The following is an 18,466-nucleotide window of genomic DNA, read 5'->3' as shown; positions in this document are numbered from 1 at the left end:
AGATAGACTGGTTGCCTAAAATATCGTTAGGTATTTTGATCGGGTAGGTCATGTAATAAAGATCTACAAATAAAAAACTCAAACTCAAACTCAAACTCAAAATTTTTTATTTCAAATAGGCCTATGAAAGCTCTTTTGAAACGTCAAAGTTAGGTGCACGGTTCCAAAGAGTTGGTCTCATGGAGAAGAACCGGCAAGAAACTCCATGGACACTCTTTTTAAAAGAAAATAAAAATAATTACAAACATACAGTTTTCTATCTAGTCCTGAGAATGTTATACAATCCAAATTGAGCTAAAAATGTATTAATAAATTATACAAAATAATTTTAGTGCAATCGTTACTGGAAAAATAATTTATACAATTCAAAGAAAAAATATATTGGGTAACCAAGTTATCATATAATGCACTTTGGGATCTTGCTGGCTTGGGCTTGGCTGGTCTGGGCGGAGGCACTCCCGTGCCCGTGGTCGCCGGGGAAGCCACATGTGCAGAGAAAAAGAAAGAACAATATTAATTTAACGCCAGGCATCACTGTCATTAATGTAATCCTGAATTTTATAATACGCCTTTTTAATCAAAATGTTTTTAACTACATTCTTAAACTTTTTATCCGTGAGATCAAGGATACATTTAGGTAGCTTGTTATAAAAACGTACACAATTCCCTAAGAACGACTTATTTGTTTTTGTTAGCCTAAACTTGGGAACCACTAATTTATGCTTGTTACGTGTATTTATCTGGTGAATGTCACTTTTAACTGTGAATTTATGGATGTTTTTGCGAACAAACATAATATTTTCAAAAATATACAAGGAAGGTAATGTAAGTATATTAATTTCCTTAAAGAATTCTCTAAGAGATTCGCGAGAGCCCATGCCATAGATCGCTCGGATCGCCCTTTTTTGCAAAACAAAAATTGATTGGACATCAGCCGCTGCCCCCCATAGCAAAATGCCATATGACATCACGCAATGGAAATAGGCGAAGTATACAAGCCTGGCCGTAGCTACATCGGTCAGTTGTCTGATTTTTCTGACTGCAAAAGCAGCAGAACCAAGTCGCCCTGATAGGGAGGATATATGGGGGCCCCATTGCAATTTACTGTCAATGGTAATGCCCAGAAATACTGTACTGTTAATTAACTCTAATTTGCTCTTATCGAGCATTATATTTGTTTCAACCGCAGTGACGTTAGGCAAACAGAACTTAAGACATTTAGTCTTGGAAGCGTTTAATAATAAATTGTTGGCTGCGAACCATTTGGAGAGAATTTCTAGGCTTTCATTAATGTGACTAACATTGGGGTTCTTACGCTTAACTTTAAAGACAAGGGAAGTGTCATCCGCAAACAAAATAACATCCGAAATATCAGACAATACAAATGGAAGGTCATTTATATAAGCTAGGAACAGAAATGGACCCAGTATAGAGCCTTGAGGCACGCCCATTTTTACAACTGTCCCCGAAGATGTTGAGCCGCAGACATCCACTTTTTGCTGTCTGTTGGATAAATAAGACCGGACAAGTTCAAGAGATTTTCCACGAATGCCGTAGTGTCTCAGCTTAGAAATGAGTGTATCGTGGTCCACACAATCAAACGCCTTGGAGAGATCACAGAATATACCGACGGCATCCTGCGAACTCTCCCAGGCTTCCAAAATCTGAGTGACTAACCGCGCACTTGCGTCCGTAGTGGACCTACCCTTTGTAAAGCCGAATTGACGGTCGTGCAGTATATCGTTTAAGTTGAAATGGTTTAACATCTGATCAAGCATGATCCTTTCGAATATTTTACTTAGAGCCGGGAGAATGGAAATGGGTCTGTAGTTTGACGGATTTTTCTTACAACCTGACTTAAATATTGGAATGACCTTACTGTGTTTCATCAAATCAGGAAAGGTGCCTTCATCTATACACGAGTTAAATATTTGACTGAGTATTGGTGCAATATTGTCAATCACGGAGCTCAGGGCTTTAACAGAGATGCCCCATAAGTCTTCCGTTTTTAAATTAAGGTTTTTGAAAGCTTTTTTTACTGTATTAAAAGTTATGTAATGGAATCCGAAATCCGGTACTTCTTTAGTAAAATTTTGTTTTAGTAATGACTCTGCAAGTGTAGAGGACGAGTTAAGTGATTTAGTAACCTCTACTGGTACATTAGAGAAAAAATTATCAAACGCGTTAGCAACCTGCACATTATCCGACACAGTTGCATCATTAATCGTTAACGATAGTTCAGTATCCCGGACTTTAATTTGACCCGTTTCCGCATTTATTATTTTCCAAACGGTTTTTATTTTATTATCCGATTTAGTTATTCTGTCACTAATTGATTTAGACTTTGCAAGAATACATACACTTTTGAATATCTTAGAGTAGTTCCGTACATGATCATGAAAGGATTTATCAGATGTCATTGATTTTTCTCGATACAGGTTATACAATACATCTCTGCTTATCCTAATCCCTTTTGTACACCATTCGTTGAATTTTAATTTATTGTCGATTTTTAGTTTCTTAATAGGACATGATTTATTAAATTCTAGACAAAGTGTGTTAAATAACTTATTAAATTTAGTATTCGAGTCCTCTGATTTAAAACTACTGCATAATTTATTGACAACATTATTTTTAAAGGTTTCTAAGGTTCTGTCTGTTAATTGTCTGTATTTTATTACTATGTTTGACGGAGTGTTTCTATTAGCAGGAAAGCTAACAAGCTGCCCCAAGTGATCCGATCTCACACCAGCAATAATGGAAGAATGCTGAACCACACAATTTGTAAAAATATTGTCTAAACATGAACTTGAAGATGGTGTAATTCTAGTGGGTTCATTAAACAAATGTTTTAAATTAAAAGATTGAAATAGAGATAACAGTTGATATTTATCAGAAGATTCAGAAGATATATCTATGTTAAAGTCACCGCAAATGAAAACTAGTTTATTTGACTTAAAAATCTTCCTAAGTATTTCCTCCATATTTGTAATAAATAATGAAAAGTTACTTGCTGGTGGTCTATATACACATAAGAATAAATGACTTCCTATTTCTGCACATGCTACCTCGCACAGGCGATTAACAGAGCTCGAAGTGATGTCGCTTCTATCCTTAAATTTTAAGTTATTTTTACACAATATCAATGTACCCCCACCCTCTGCAGTTACCCTATTAAATACACTAGCAACCTTGAAATTATTAATATTAAATAACATTTTCTCAGGCTTGAGCCATGTCTCACAAAGACATAATATATCTATAGAAAACTTATCAGTTAAAAGTTCAATGTCTAATATTTTGCCAGAAAAACGGTTTACATTCTGATGAAATAGGATGAGATTATCGCTACGCTTTTCTATTGTCTTAGAACCTAGTTTAAACAATCAATCACAGTATTGTTAGAATAACTAGTCAATACTGGCTCGTCGCTTATCCTACATTTTGTCATATTGTTGGCTATGACAATGTTAATATTATATGCTATCAATGTAGCTATATTATCTTTATATTTATTAGGGAAAAACATGCTTTCCCTATTCAAATGAAATTCACTAACAAACTTGTTAGTGTCAAAGAATAATAGTTTGTCCCTATGACAACATGTCAATGTGTATATAAAATTGTTCAGAGTATGAACATAACTATTTTGTGTCACTGATCGTGTGTCATTGATCGGCCGCTATTTGTAAACAAGCACCGAGCGCATAGCTATTGCGTTCCATAGTCGCGAGGGTATTTTGTTCCAACTATTATAAATGATAAACAAGCTGGCCACTTTCTATTCAGATCCGATTTTGTTCCGATACTTGGAAGTCAATTTACTTGCGCTCTTTTCGCGATGTTAAATGTTAGCGTAGTTCTGGTCTTAGCTGACATAGGTATGTTTACAACTAAGACCCAAATCTCAGTGTGATAATGGTGCCTCACTGGCGTTATGACTCATGAAATAATATAGACCTCCTTTCTCCGTCTAAATCTCGTCCTCTAAAAGTCGTTCAATCAGGGTTGTTTGACTGAACGACTTTACACTTGACTTTCGACTGTAAACGGCCATTCAATAAAGTCGTTGAGCCGACTTGTTGAATGCAAGCTGCAAGCTGGTGGAAGCTATAGTACTGTGATCCCTATAATGGTAGTATTGGTAAGAGAAGCGCGGGTGCCACGTGATAGTCACCGCCGCTGGCTCGTAACGCACGTAACATGCCGGAACTGCTCGCCGCCTGTCACCCTGCTGTCGTGCTGTCGACAGCCGCTGCAAACATACGCGCCTTATCGCGACATTTTATAATTTTTCACTTGTTTCAAAAAAGATAATCATGGTAAAATATTGTCAACATAGTAGATAACCAACCCTGTTCTTAAATTTACTGCTGATGATTGTTAAGGTAACGACACTTGGACGGCACGGCATGACGCAGGTCCAACGATACACTTGTTTGAATCATTTAAATTTTTTGACGAACTCGATGGCGCAATGGTCATCATGCCGGACTGCCGAACCTGAGGTCCCAGGTTCGATTCCCGGTTCGGTCGACATTTGTGTGATGAGCATGCTTGTTGGCCGTGGTCTGGGTGTTATAATTTTCTTCGTCCTCCTGCCCTGTTCCTAATTTTATTTGGGATCGACGCAATATGTCATTCTCTTCCATTTTCCCCTGTCACTCGTCATACTGAAACTCACTATTCATGTCATCTTTCAGGCAATCAATCCATCTTTTCTTAGGTCTTCCTCTACATTCATACTTAGCACACACTTTGTTGCATGCGTATCATCCCTCCTCATTACATGCCCATACCTTGACAATCTTCTACTTCTCATCTTTTTTGTAACAGGCGCTACTTTCAGACTTCCTCTAATGTAATCCTCACTTTATCCATTCTTGTAGCACCACACATCCATCTCAGAATTTTCATTTCTGCTACATGCACTCTCTTCTCAACCCTCTTTGTCAATGCCCAACACTCCGATCCATACAGGACGACAGGTCTTATGACGGATTTGTAAATTTTGCCCTTCAGTTCGAGGGGCATCCGCGGGTCACAGACAGTGCTAGTTACCTGTCGGCTGTCGCCACTTGGGTGATATAATATATATTTATAAATATGTATACGTGTAGCTATGTAATTTATCAGCTGTGTAAGCCTCCATAACACAAGTTAATTAATAACTTACCATGGGGACTAACCGACCGCGTGTGAAAAGATGTCCCGAGTCATGTCATTATTAAAAAAAAAACTGGCCCATATAAAATATTTTATAACGTCAGTATGAAAAGCAACGGCGCGGTGACACCAAGCTTGCAGTATCTAACATCTGCGCCGTGCGGTTCATGTGTCATAAGCTTAAATCCTCTCAACGTCAAGACCAAGTTATAGGGAGGGGTATTCTGTAAATCCGTTCAGTTCATCATTTTATAAATAAGGTTTACAGCGGATGCCGTGGGAAGGCAGTACCGTCTGTATCAGGTAAACATCTGACGTTTATAATAGCAATCTCCTCGCTGTCACAAAATGTTTGTGAGATGCTCTAAAGTAAAACACCTTGTAGCGAAAGTAGTTGGTTTACTTAACAATTATGTATTATTCATGAAATATCCCTACCTACCAAATTTCATCGTAATCAATTTCCGTGGTTCTGTTCTGTTCCAGTTCTCATTAGCAACTTAGAGAATACTTAAGTATCGTATTTCCAATGACTATCTATTTTTAAGCTTTCGTGTGAGGTTAAGATACAGGAACGAATAAAATACTTATGTATGAAAGTCGAAGGATCAAGTTTGATCGGAATCTAGACACACGGCAGTGTGTCCGCCAAGTTCGAGCAAAAAAAGCGACACACCGGCCGTGGGTTATATTACACGAACCATTTCGGGCCAAATTCGACCCCCCCGTAACTCAAAATCTATTTTATTTACGCATATCAAATTTCTTGTATCTGTTGAGACCCCCTCACTTATCTAAAATACAAAATTTCATTAATATACCTATTGTAGGTCTTGAGATATTGACGTCAGAAAATCGCTATTTTTACTATACACTCACTGACTGACTGACTCACTCATCAAAAACCTAGACCACTTCCAATGGTCGTATTGACTTGAAATTTGGCATGGAGGTAGGTCTCTATGTCAAGGTAAAGGGAAAAATCTGAAAATGGCCAAGTGTGAGTCGGTTTCAAAATAATGAAGGTGTTTTATACCCGGTGAAAATTTATACCCCTAAGGAACTAAAACGAACTAAATTTATCTATATTTATATAATATATCTTCGAATGGTCGTACCGATCTGAAATTCGTTACAAAGGTTTGTATTTAGTCAAGTAAAGTAAAAATCTGAAAACGGCCAAGTGTGAATCACTTTCGAAAATAACGAATGTGTAACTTTGATCCACGAACATAATGTATGATAACATGTCATGTCAGTCAGTTGGTAAATCTAGTCCATTTAGTTAATCTAGTTCATTTCTTTGTAAGAAACATAGTGCATATTAAGAAATCTGAAAGAAAGTATAAATGAGACATTTCTTTAACCAACTTCATCATAAGAAAAAAATAAAATAAACAACCTTACAAAAATAAATGAAATCCCACCCAAAACAAAAATGTGAAAGACTGCCAAGTTCGATAATATGGGAATGCTTCGCCTATAAAAGAAGTGAGACAGATCTCACTTCTTTATAGGCGAAGTTCTTAATAGTTACTTTTTAATGATGTTACTTGGCAAGTTTTAATAGAAAATTAAATACTTGATTCATTGCGTTTAGTAGGTTTATAACAAGGTGTGTGAAAACTTGCCAAGTAATATCATTAAAAAGTAACTATTAAGAACTTCGCCTATAAAGAAGTGAGATCTGTCTCACTTCTTTTATAGGCGAAGCATTCCCATATTATCGAACTTGGCAGTCTTTCACATTTTTGTTTTGGGTGGGATATTGTACACCATGCCGGCCTCTGCCAGTTTATAGTGGGTTGAGAGGCGACGTGACAGCAGTGTACTGAGCTGTGCGACATGAGGACGAGGATGACGCTGGCGCCCTCCTCAACGAGCTAACTGCTTAGTCAGCTGATTACACTTGACAACAACAAAAAAATTTTTTGCTCATGGATTTTACTTATTATTTTTTTATAATTTATGTAAATATATATGAAAAAAGTCAGATAACAAATTAGAACTATTTGCTTTTACAGAAGTTATAGGGACTTGAATATTTTTTATTTGTTTGCTCACTTGCAGGTCACGCTGCAGGTCTTTGGTCACTAAAGGGGTCGAAATAGTCTCCCGACTTTCTAGATCCGGATAAAAAACGCCAACTTTTATCATCAATGTCTCGTATTCAGTAACGAAATTTCGCAAAAATAACATAAGGAAAACGAGTGTACACTTGGAAACAAACGACGAATCTGCCACAGTTTACATAAAAAGTAAAGTGTTTATTTGTTGGTGGCATGTTATTGTTAGCACAAGACGACAGCCGGAGATAGCGAATGTTCACAGTCGCACATATTTATGTCAGCGATTAGTGCTGCAATATACATGTTGTCATAAAGGAGTCATCTGCGCGACATTGACACGTTTTCCGAATCGTCACACAGACGCGCCGCTATCTAGCGCACACAGTCGCCGCCCGGAGCCGCCCGGGGCCAGCACTCACCGGCCCACGAGTGCTGCCTACCACCAGACCACTCGATGGAGAGGCATAGCTAAATACAAGGCAAACCAGAAAAACAATCCGTTACATTACGATATACCAGAAACATCTGACAGAACCAGATTTATGATACCGGCTCTACGTGGAATCTGTTATTTACATATTTTTACAATTAATAGGTAAAACTTGAATACCCTTATAAAAAAAATCGGCGAAGAGCGTGTCCTGCCACACTCAGTGTAGGGTTTCCCGATTATAAGTCTTATTTATCTCGACCCCATCAACTCAAAAAAAACAGCGCGAAGTAGCTCAAAGTGAGCGACATCTCTCGGAAAATTGGGTTACTTAGTTGTAAAGGAAGTTCAAAAGTTAGACGGGGTGAGAGACATTTTTAGGGTTCCGTGCCCAAAGGGTAATAGGGGTCCCTATTGTTTAAGAGATGGTGATAGTTATAGAGTAGAAATTTTCACAGATGATGTATTTCTGTTGCCGCTATAACAACAAATACTGAAAACTAATACCACTTTCTCGGCGTGATTGGTATTGGTACCAAATTTCAGCTTACTTGTGCATAATGGTGACTGAGATTAAGCCGTCGCGGGCAGATGGAAGGGAGAACAGACATGGCGAAACTATACAGGTTCCTAGTTGAGTACCTAGTGAACCCTGAACATGAGCAGCGGTCTGCGTGAGCCGCTCGTCGGATTCTCTCACTTCGCCATCTCCGCGGGGACTATCGTCTAGTATCTTTCAAATGTATGATATTAATTAACTAAGTCATATGTTTTTATTAATAATATTTTTAAATAAATAATAACCTAATCATGCATCGTAAAGTAAAGTAGTACATCTATCTAAAGTAGTACATAGATAATCTCCTTAATAATTAAGCAAACCAACTCTAAGTTTTGCGTAAACTCCATTTTTATGACAAAAGTAATAGTTTTATTTGTCAGATTTTCCTTTGAACGCGCCACAAGTAACAATGGTCAGGAGAGGAGAGGGCTACTTCTCAATACATAAACATGGATTCGTTCCCTTTCAGGAGATTAGGCATAACAAGGCAGGACTTAAATACTGCCAGATTGTCAACACCGTAGCAGTCCTGAACGTATGTTATGATAGCCTGTATACTGTATAGTATAGGCTGTCACAATGCCTTACCCTCCCTCAATGTCATGACAATTTGCTGGGGTTCGCAATGTTTTTAGCTTTGATAAATTATTGATATGATAGAAATAACACCAAGCATATCAATATCCCACAGATTTAATTTTTTTGCAACTATATAACATAACTATACAATATACGTACATATAGTGTAAATGCACCGCAGTCACCGCGTGTTAGTGCTAGCAGCAATCATAATATAAATACAATAAATACATTCGTGTGTATCAAATTGACATAATCGAAGCTCGTCTTAAGCTCAGGTACTTACGCTAAATTTGGCCTTAACATACATTAGTACTATCAGGTAATGGTATATGTACAAGGTGTGCGGGCGCCGGCGCCGCTACTTGACGTGCTTCATGATGAGCTCGATCTGCTCGTCCACACGCGGGCTCGTACCCCTGCAACACAGCCTCGCCTCAGTCGACGCCTCTCTTACAGCCTTACATGTATCTAACATGACTAGTGTTGAATGGGTGTACACAGTGGCTGGTCATAGAGCACTGTTAGTCAGCAATGGTACAGATGTTAAGGTGGTGTACCGGAAGGCGGCGGGGTCGGGCCCCACCATGGCGACGAGCTGCGGCACGTCGGGCGAGTGCGCCACGAAGCGCGCCAGCGCCCGGCACGCGCGCCACAGCTGCTCCTCGCCCGGCGCCCACTGCAGCAGCTGCAGCAGCGCCATGGCCAGCTCCACGCACACCTCGTCGAACACCTGCGATTGCACCCATGGAACTACTCATTCGACACTAACCAAACTTCAATGTACTTTTGTATATGGCAGGAGGAATGTGACGAGGCAGCAATATGTAGGTATAGTTGTGCGGACAGTGACATGAGGCGGCGCGTCACGGATACGCGACATCCGACAGCGCGACACGCTCGAACGACATAATCTCTGCTCGTGGCGCTGACATTACATCGGCGACACGCTAGCGCTGCCTGCACTAAGCACTCTGTTTGCTATACGCGTAATGACGTGCTTAACACGACTTGCATTATTCCATAAGCATTTAATCCTATAATTTAACATTCATGAATGTTGAGTAAATATACTAATAGTGTCGGATGATAGGAAACAATGGAAAGAAAAACATTTTTAGCAAATACTTAATCATTAAACTTGAGTGCTCATATTTACATAAATAGGTAAGTATAATAATTTGCGCAATCTGGAAACATTAAATTACTTACAACATTAGCAAACCCGTTTTATTTTTAAATATTCATATAAAACTTTCGTCGAATAACACGCCAGAGACAAACACCTCATAAATATTTGAACATCAAAGTTTTGAAATCTCCAAATAAAGAATGTCCTCAGGATCCTGTGGAATTTCTTGGATCAGAGACGTTAGTAAATATTTATAATTGCTCTGTAATGTCATTGATGTGACGATTATCAGTATCGGCTATCGAAATCGGTTAGAAAACAAGTATTTGTAAAAAGCAGGAAAACACGACAGGAACTATGTGTGTACGAGTGAGGTGAGCGCGTCACGGCGAGCTGTTTGCTGCGGCGTTCAGGGAAATACGCCGCGAGTGTGTACACGGCGCGCCAGATTTACGAGCAGATAGCGGACTCAATTCATCACAATATACACCGGCTTACATCACACACGCACACGTCTTCCTTGTTATTTCAACTTATTATAAAGAATACGTATGAGAGGCACAACTCTGTGTTATATTAATCAGGTATGTTACCGCGTCGGGTCGCAATCATTACGAAGAGAAACGAGTTTACAGAAAATTTTGAAAATAAAGAAAAGATTCTTGCGTTGTTAAGATTCTATCAATGGCTTGTTTTGTTCTAACATTGCTGAACTAGCATTAGCATGTGTTGTGGTCGCGAGAAGTGACCCTGTGGCGATGTACGAAGATAATGTTTGTCAATATCTTGCTATCACAGCGCTAACAAACATTTCAAAGATGTTTTATACTTATACATTTTTGCATGTCCCCGGTGTTACATATTGAGACAGTGAGTAAACATTTGTCTAAGACAAACACGTTAAATACTTAGAAAACAATAAATATGTTTTGTGACAAGAAGTGTCGCCGAGTGGCTACTGTTGCAGCACTATCCTTGTGTCTCCACAGTATGTCATCACTGCACGAGTTCAAGGCTAGCTTCATATCAAAATATATAAATATGAGATTATCTACGGCGGTACCTATGGCGTAGTAATACACGAAATTGAGTTATGTATTACTTGACTATGGGCGTATGTGCAGCACTGAACTATATTATGTTTCACATTATAATGTTTTAGACTACTACAACGTGTCTGACGCTGTCTGACGCTGAAAGAATGGATTGTATCATGCATCATCGTTTAGGCATCTTGACATCAAAATAGCGCCAATACCACTAACATTAATTAAGTATATAGAATTCCATAATTACTTTTTGCAACCATCTAGGAGTCTTCGATGAATGGATAGATGAGGATGACCGATGATAATCCAGACTAAACGGGCATTTTATTACAAAGATTGCATTCAATTCGGTTAATCTGTTGAAAGGCTTGGATTCCAAAGCAAACGCATACAAAGACACGGCCGAACATTTCGTACAGTAGAGTGGCGATGATGTCATGATCTGCTGAACAAAGTATTCGAAAGCCAGGTTACGATATTCAATGCAGAGATGATGAACGGGTGAGTGTTTAGTGAGTCGGTTAGCGGCAGCAGGTCGCAGTGTACCTTGCTCTTGGCGCGGCGCGGCAGCAGGCGGCGCAGCGCCGCGCCCGCGCCCAGCCGCTGCAACACACTCGCTGCAGACACGCTCGTCCCCGCGTACATGCCGTACATACTTGTTTACTCACCAATACATTACAAATTATAATTGCAACAAAATAATTTATATATCTGCACATAAATAACTGTCTAATTATACTATATGATATACAGTAAGTATGTAGCATAGGTACAGCGATAACAAGCGGGCCGTGCTGTGGGGAGAGGGAGTGTATACATGCGAGGCGGTACTCACTGTGCATGCAAGATGCGGCCTGAAGCCTCGATATTTATTATACTTTGTCAGCAACCTGCATTTGAACGAGTCGCGGCTCATCGGAATCTACTGGACGTCAAGACCCGACGTCTACTTCCTATGGAGATAGATACCCCCCGCGACCGAAAATTAATTTCTATCCCTTCACCGTCACCGAACACTCAAGGTACATGAAATTAAAAAAATGTGTGTTGTTAGGTATACACGCGTTTATAACTATAAATTTGAACGTTATTTGCGTATTCACTTGAAACAAAGTTTGAAATAGGAATTGCAAGGTTGCCATGCGGGGCGCCTGCTGCCGCGACGCAGAGCTCTGGCTTGGGGTGTATCAAAGCATGAGTATTGAGCGAGCACGACTAGTGGACGAGGAACCAGCGCAGTGGCGCCCCTCGGGTATCCGCGGCAGTTGTCGGCGAGTCAGGATAGTCGCCGGTAATTAGCTTCGGCTCATGAACGGAACGGCCTGCTTTTTATCTATATACTAATGTTATAAGGAGATCCCCTTATCCTTCCCTCCCTCCGTTATACTACCTATACTGTCTGTTTACACTCCCCAATGTGAGTACATAAGAAACGGGAAATACATATAGAAGCACGTGTGGGAGCAAATAGAGAGTGTACTGCGGGTGACAGTATATAATATGTAACGAAATACCCCCATCCGACCCGTAAGGGTAATACACGATAAGTTACTTGACTAACCAGATTTTCTTTGATGTGACTCAAAATACACTTATGATTCAAAATATTTATGACTTTAATCGACATTTAAAAATTGAAATAATAACTCATGAAGATGATGACGATGATGTCCTTCTATCCGATTATCGGCTGTTCTCGTACATGTAAGGAAATTAGCCAACTGCCCAGGACATACATATTATAGTGCACAAGCATTTGCTCAGAGACAGGTGCACTTACTATTCCTTCACTCTCATAGCGCGACGGGACGGCAATCCGACACGACCGGAGAGAGATCAGGCGCAGGACCGACATTAACGTGCTCTCCGATGCACGGGTGTATCAATCATCAATTTCCAGGCTTCGGGCTGCTGTGTGTAAGTTTCGAAAACCCACAAAGCGATTGTTCCAGCGCAGGTTACACAATTGGAACCTTATCTAAGTACATACATATATGTATGTAAAGGCAGATACCTAATAATACTTAACCTATTTTATAACGGAGTACGTATAGGGTAAGGGAGTGCCTAATAAGAAGAAATAATTGTGACATCACATGACCATTAGGGTTGCGCTCTGTGCCGCGACACTGTGGGCACTGTGGCACTGCGGCAGATCCGACACTTTTAGTTTTAGTTCAATGTTGATAGCAAAAAATATATTGGAGTGGCTTAATGTGCTGTACGCACAAAAGCCCTATCGAACATTATAGTTTATTATATTTTTATCGCGTTACATTTTTGAAAAAAACCGCAACGATTTGGCATGTTTGAAATACACTTCGAGGATCGAAATCCAAGAACGGGAACATATGACATGTTCCTCGGGAGAAGTAATAAATAAAAGATAATCGCTACGGGAGCGAGATCTAAACTGTGCGAGCAGCTCGCGTCGTCCGTCGACAGCGGCGCAAGACACGCCACGTGCAATACATTGTAAGCCTTTACTTTATTACGAAACAATGTAAAACAACATCTCAATTTTATAATTAAAACTACAATTGCTAATTAATTAAATTAGTGTACGTACATGTTTGGAACCATATTATTATCGTAAGTATATTATTGTTTGGGCCTTATATTGTTATTTTATGTCCTCCCGTTGAAACTATACCTACATAGAGCTGAGCTGCTGTCGAGTAGTTTTGCTAGTCCGAAGTACTGTCTAGTTAGACTTGACAATAGCAGACCCGTATGACACGCGCATAGCCGTCGCAAAGGGCAACGGCTCGCACACTTCAGGGAAGCAAAGCTATTTGCCGGTCAGTGTACAGTTGACCAGTCAACAGTAGTGTAGTGTGTGTGTGTGTGTGTGTGAACAAGTAAAGCTGAGCGGATACAGACCACGGTTTTTACCTCCTTGGTGGCGATGTTGTACATGAGCGCCGTGCCCACGTCGCGCAGCTCGGGGTCGGCGCTGAGGCACGCGTGCACCGTCACCTGCGCAACGAGTACGTGAGTGTCACTGTGTGCTGTGTGCCGCGCGAGAGTGCCACAGGGGGGGTACCTTAGTGGTGGCGCGGATGTTGGACAGCGGCTGCCCGTTGTGCTCCCACTCGCTGATGTACAGCAGCCACTCCGACGACGAGATGTTCTCGAACAGGTTGCACAGCTGCATCAACAGTACACGTTTAATCTTCATTCCTCATTTCACTTAACCGATTATATCCAACTTAACCTTAAATATGTATCATACGATTTACAAAGGTTTTTCTATAGGATAAACTTGGCAACTTTTTTTTCGGTAGTAGGACAGTAATAAATAATTATGTTATGTATGAAAAATGTTTGCAGCAATTTGATAATGACTGACTTGAATGAAAAGTATAAGCAAATGCAATATTCGTGTACAGTTTAGAGGTCGTAGAGTATTGAATAAATGACTAATTAGATGATAATGGGCTTAGATCGGTGGTGGTGTACGTACGAAGAGCGCGAGCGCCTGCTGCTCGGGCAGCGAGAGCGCGTCCACGGCGTGCGCGTAGTTGAGCAGTGCGTGGTGGCGCCGGTCCTGGTGCAGCAGCAGCGACACGTCCTCGCGCAGCGCCGCCGCCGCCAGGCAGCGCAGCGCCGCCACGCGCACGCCCGCCTCCGCCCAGCCCAGCAGCCGCCCTGCGACACCGCACGTACAGACACTGCCACTAGTGGCCACAGTCGGCGCACTCTGCTCCACGCTTACCCACGAAGGCGAGGAAGTCGTCGCCGAGCACCCAGCTGCCCTCGCCGTGCACCAGGTACTGCTGCAGCTCGTCCAGGCTCTGGCGCTCCTCGGGCGACAGCTGCGCGCCCGCCAGCGCCGCCGCCAGCTTCTCGTACTCCTGCACGCCCTGCGCAGACCGACATCTGCCTCATCCACTATCCTCAGCTCCTCGTGCCTCATCACGACCATGTGCCGTCTCTTGCTTTTTGGATGATTAGCCAACCCACAATACCCACTTATTTATAGCATCACAGTGTCTCTGCACTGAGATCATAATTCCATAATAGAACACATATTTTATGATGGCATAAATTTTCATATAGCATGACATAGGCGTTGGACTAATACCTAATACAATTTGGCTAGAGACACGAGTGACACTAGCACATCGGACGCCCACAGATGCGCGTGCTTCTGATAATCATCAGCGATCATAATAACGATCACTTATTCCTTATATGAACACATCATCATCAATATATAAAGAAAAACGGCTAAGTGATAGTTGGACGCCGCACATTCTCGTACCATTAACCTAACCTAAACAAATAAATACATCATCTCATCACGATTCATGAGATACAGCCTGGTGACGGACAGACATCAAAGTCTCAGCAATAATGCTCCGTTACACTGTTTTGAACTTGAAGCTTTTGAAAAGTTACTCACAAACTGTAGTCCCGCGGTATGCGTACCGCACGCTCTCTTGTGGGCCGCTTGTTGGTAAACAGTCATAGCCTTCACGGTAACACATGGCAATTTATTTTAGTTACCTACATGTTTACAATAAACCTCTACATCAGAGCAAAACTAATAACGAATATGAATGAGTATGTAACGAAACATATCGGTGCGGCACACTCACGTCGATGTCGGAGAAGACGATAGGCGGGTCCCTCGCGCGCTTGCGCAGCTCCTCCTGGCGGCGCTCGTCCGCGTCCAGCGCGCCGGCACTGGGGCCCGCACGCGCCAGCTCCTCCGGCGCCGCCGTCGCCTCCACTGCTTCCGCCATGTCTGCGCACAGCCCGGCGTTACTCACCGCCGACACCAACCCGTTCAAGAAAGCATTTCAAAACTATTCTAACGAAGACATATCAATATGACCACCCTCACATATTCCGAACGATCAATTACTAACCTAAAACGTAGTCGCCTCGCGGGACTCTTGACGAGACTGTTTTGTTATGTGTCGACACTGAGGTATTTTAGGAAGCAAAATGGTTTACGGTGGCGAGTAAATCGGCTACTACACTCGGGAAACTGATATTAGGAGAAGATCACAAAAATGATCGGTTCGCACAACGTGGCAGTCGCGCTCTGCCCTGTACGGAAATAGCCGCGACACAAATACACCGAAATAGTGTTATGTGGAGTGCGGGCAGCGTGAAATCGTGTTGCGGTCGGCGAGCAGACGGCGAGCAGGCAGCGAGCAGGCGGCACGGCATACGCACCTGAGTGCTGGTGCTGGGAGCGAGTGCGGCGGGGCTGGAGTCCGCGCGAAGAATGCCGCGCGCCGGCTGGCGCCGCGCCAGCTCGCCTCCGCGCCACTATTATATTTATAATTACACCGGCCGCGATCGGATACCGCTCTGCTGCTTTTTACATGTCCCTTCCTATTCGCCTTGCAATTGTAAACACATCATCTTAGCTACTTCAAATTCTTAGTAGCTTCAATAATGTTATTCGGTTGCAAATCTCACAAGGTAGCGGTTCAAAGTAGACTAGTCAGCGTTACATACCTACTCTACATGTAATTTGAAATGAAGCAAGGCCAAGCTACGTGAGGACGCGGGCCTTGTCGGCGGAGTGTCTGTGCTGGTCGTTGCCCCTCAGCCGCCGAGTGGAGCTAGTCCGGCCCACTTGTGGAACGTTCTACGAGGGAATTTATTGACATACTGCACAGTTATTGAGCTAGGCCGCCGCACAATGCGGAGTGTTGGCGCGCTAACGAACGACGACGTTAGGTGGGCGGTTAAAACTCACTGCCCACCTACATACAGATGTATACCGCCAAAGATGCAGCTTCACGAGCCAAACATGACTTCACGAGCTTTCCGTAGAAAAGTATTCTATTTTTGTATTTGTCTTTTACACTACTAACTTAGGTACCTACGACAGTGACCTAACTACATACATATATTATTATATGTATATGGATTAAGTACCCGCAAATGTAGGTACTTGTTTGATTTCGTTGCAATGTTTCCTTTCCTGTGTTTTTTTGGGAGTCGGTTTTATTTTTTTGGTAAAAAGTTTTTTATTTTTGGCTTTTCAGTGACAAGCATAGTTGTCACTATCCGCATTTGTGGAAAGTTCTCATAAATACGAATAATATAAGCCCAAACTCGAGGTAGTTTACATATTCAGTCAGTTGTCGAGTTCCCTCGACCTTCTCTGGTCTCCATCATCAGGTCAGTTCCAAACCTTCACTGTTGCATAGTGTTATCAGACGTACACCTCATTGTCAAGTTTTTAATCTATGCACGGCTACAATTTTCTAAAATTGCCCTCGATTTCTCAGGGTTTCCATCATCAGATCCTGACCTGGTGATTATGGGACCACCTGGAAGGTATACCCTATCAAACAAAATAAAAATTTTGCAAGTCGGTCCAGGTGTCTTCGAGTAATCGGTGAACATACATAAAAAAAATCTCGACGAATTGAGAACCTCCTCCTTTTTGGGAAGTCGGTTAAAAAGAAAATGAAATAAGTTCTCTGAACTGCACTTCGTGTCCGTTATATTACAGTTATATAGGCCTCAAGACTGCCAAGACCCACCTCGATGTAAAGTTCTCGACGAGAAGCGAGCAGAAAATTGCATAATTTAAAAAAGGCCCCAGTAGCTTTCCCTTAAAAAAAAAACAAATAAGTAGAAGGTTGCAATAAGGCTATAAGCAAGCTTAGACGTGCTCACCTTCAGCGTCGTGTTCGTCGAGCGCGTCGCCGCGCTCGCGCTGCAGCTTCTTGCGCTTCTTGTCGCGGCGCCGCTGCTTGCGCGCCAGCTTCTCCGCCAGCGAGCTGCGCCGCGCGTCCAGCTCCTGCGACGCCGCCCTGCACAACACCCACACTGCACACCCGCCCCGCCGCCACACATCCGCACGGCAAACAAACTTATCTTCTAACAATACTACTTCATACTAATGCTTTCAATTGACGCCGCACAGTGTATTATTTTGCTTCAAAAGCGGACATCCTCTTTTTATTGTAAATTCTGATGGATATAACTGTTATATAATATAATATGAAACACCAGTTTGAATATATTTCTTAATTTTGAACTTCGAAATTTTTTTTGAAAGGTCAATGAACTTTGTCAAATAGTTTTTTGCAGATATTTCCCAAAATAACAAACTCTCGCTTTATTTAAATTAACCATGAATTGAAGGTTGTTTTAATAATATTGTGTATAAATTACAAGTCTTTGCTTTCGCTGGAATGCGAGAAAAAAAATATTTTCTTAATTTTGCAAAATAAATTATATAAATTTTTCTATACGACATTAGCATTTTGTTTTACCACCGAAATACATTCTAGTCATGTAGCGTCTTACTGAGAAAAATTGGAACATTTAACGTGCAGGACTTCAGAGCTATAACGTTTCTAAGTTTTTTAACAATTTCTATGGAAATAGGGTTGTCAAAAAAAGAATGAGATTATTTAATGGGACTATACGATGTGATGAAATACAGTTCTAGATTATGTTATTTAGGTATGTTATGGAAAAAATACACAATATCTA

The 18,466-nt window shown here is 41.4% G+C and overlaps 1 protein-coding gene across 6 annotated transcripts in view; it reads right to left on the bottom strand.

Moving 5' to 3' along the window:
- Window positions 1-8,904: 8,904 nt before the first annotated feature.
- Window positions 8,905-18,466, bottom strand: part of LOC110378481 (uncharacterized) — a 34,084-nt gene continuing 24,522 nt past the window's right edge. For 3 of the 6 annotated variants that reach the window (XM_049843838.2, XM_049843841.2, XM_064042160.1), the window contains 9 exons: window positions 17,642-17,778; window positions 15,592-15,740; window positions 14,706-14,853; window positions 14,454-14,638; window positions 14,034-14,138; window positions 13,883-13,966; window positions 11,534-11,590; window positions 9,367-9,539; window positions 8,905-9,225 (listed from right to left, as the gene is read on the bottom strand). In XM_049843838.2, the coding sequence (XP_049699795.2) occupies window positions 9,168-9,225; window positions 9,367-9,539; window positions 11,534-11,590; window positions 13,883-13,966; window positions 14,034-14,138; window positions 14,454-14,638; window positions 14,706-14,853; window positions 15,592-15,740; window positions 17,642-17,778 (1,096 nt within the window). In that variant the 3' untranslated portion in view covers window positions 8,905-9,167. Of the gene's footprint in view, window positions 9,226-9,366; window positions 9,540-11,533; window positions 11,591-13,870; window positions 13,967-14,033; window positions 14,139-14,453; window positions 14,639-14,705; window positions 14,854-15,591; window positions 15,761-17,641; window positions 17,779-18,466 lie in introns of those variants that run through there. The other 3 variants (XM_064042168.1, XM_064042164.1, XR_010277881.1) reach the window with 3 other exon arrangements.

This window comes from Helicoverpa armigera, chromosome 2 (assembly GCF_030705265.1).
Source record: "Helicoverpa armigera isolate CAAS_96S chromosome 2, ASM3070526v1, whole genome shotgun sequence".
NCBI lineage: Eukaryota > Metazoa > Arthropoda > Insecta > Lepidoptera > Noctuidae > Helicoverpa > Helicoverpa armigera.
Note: the sequence above shows the minus strand (reverse complement) of the source record. Positions and strands in the feature narration are given on the sequence as shown.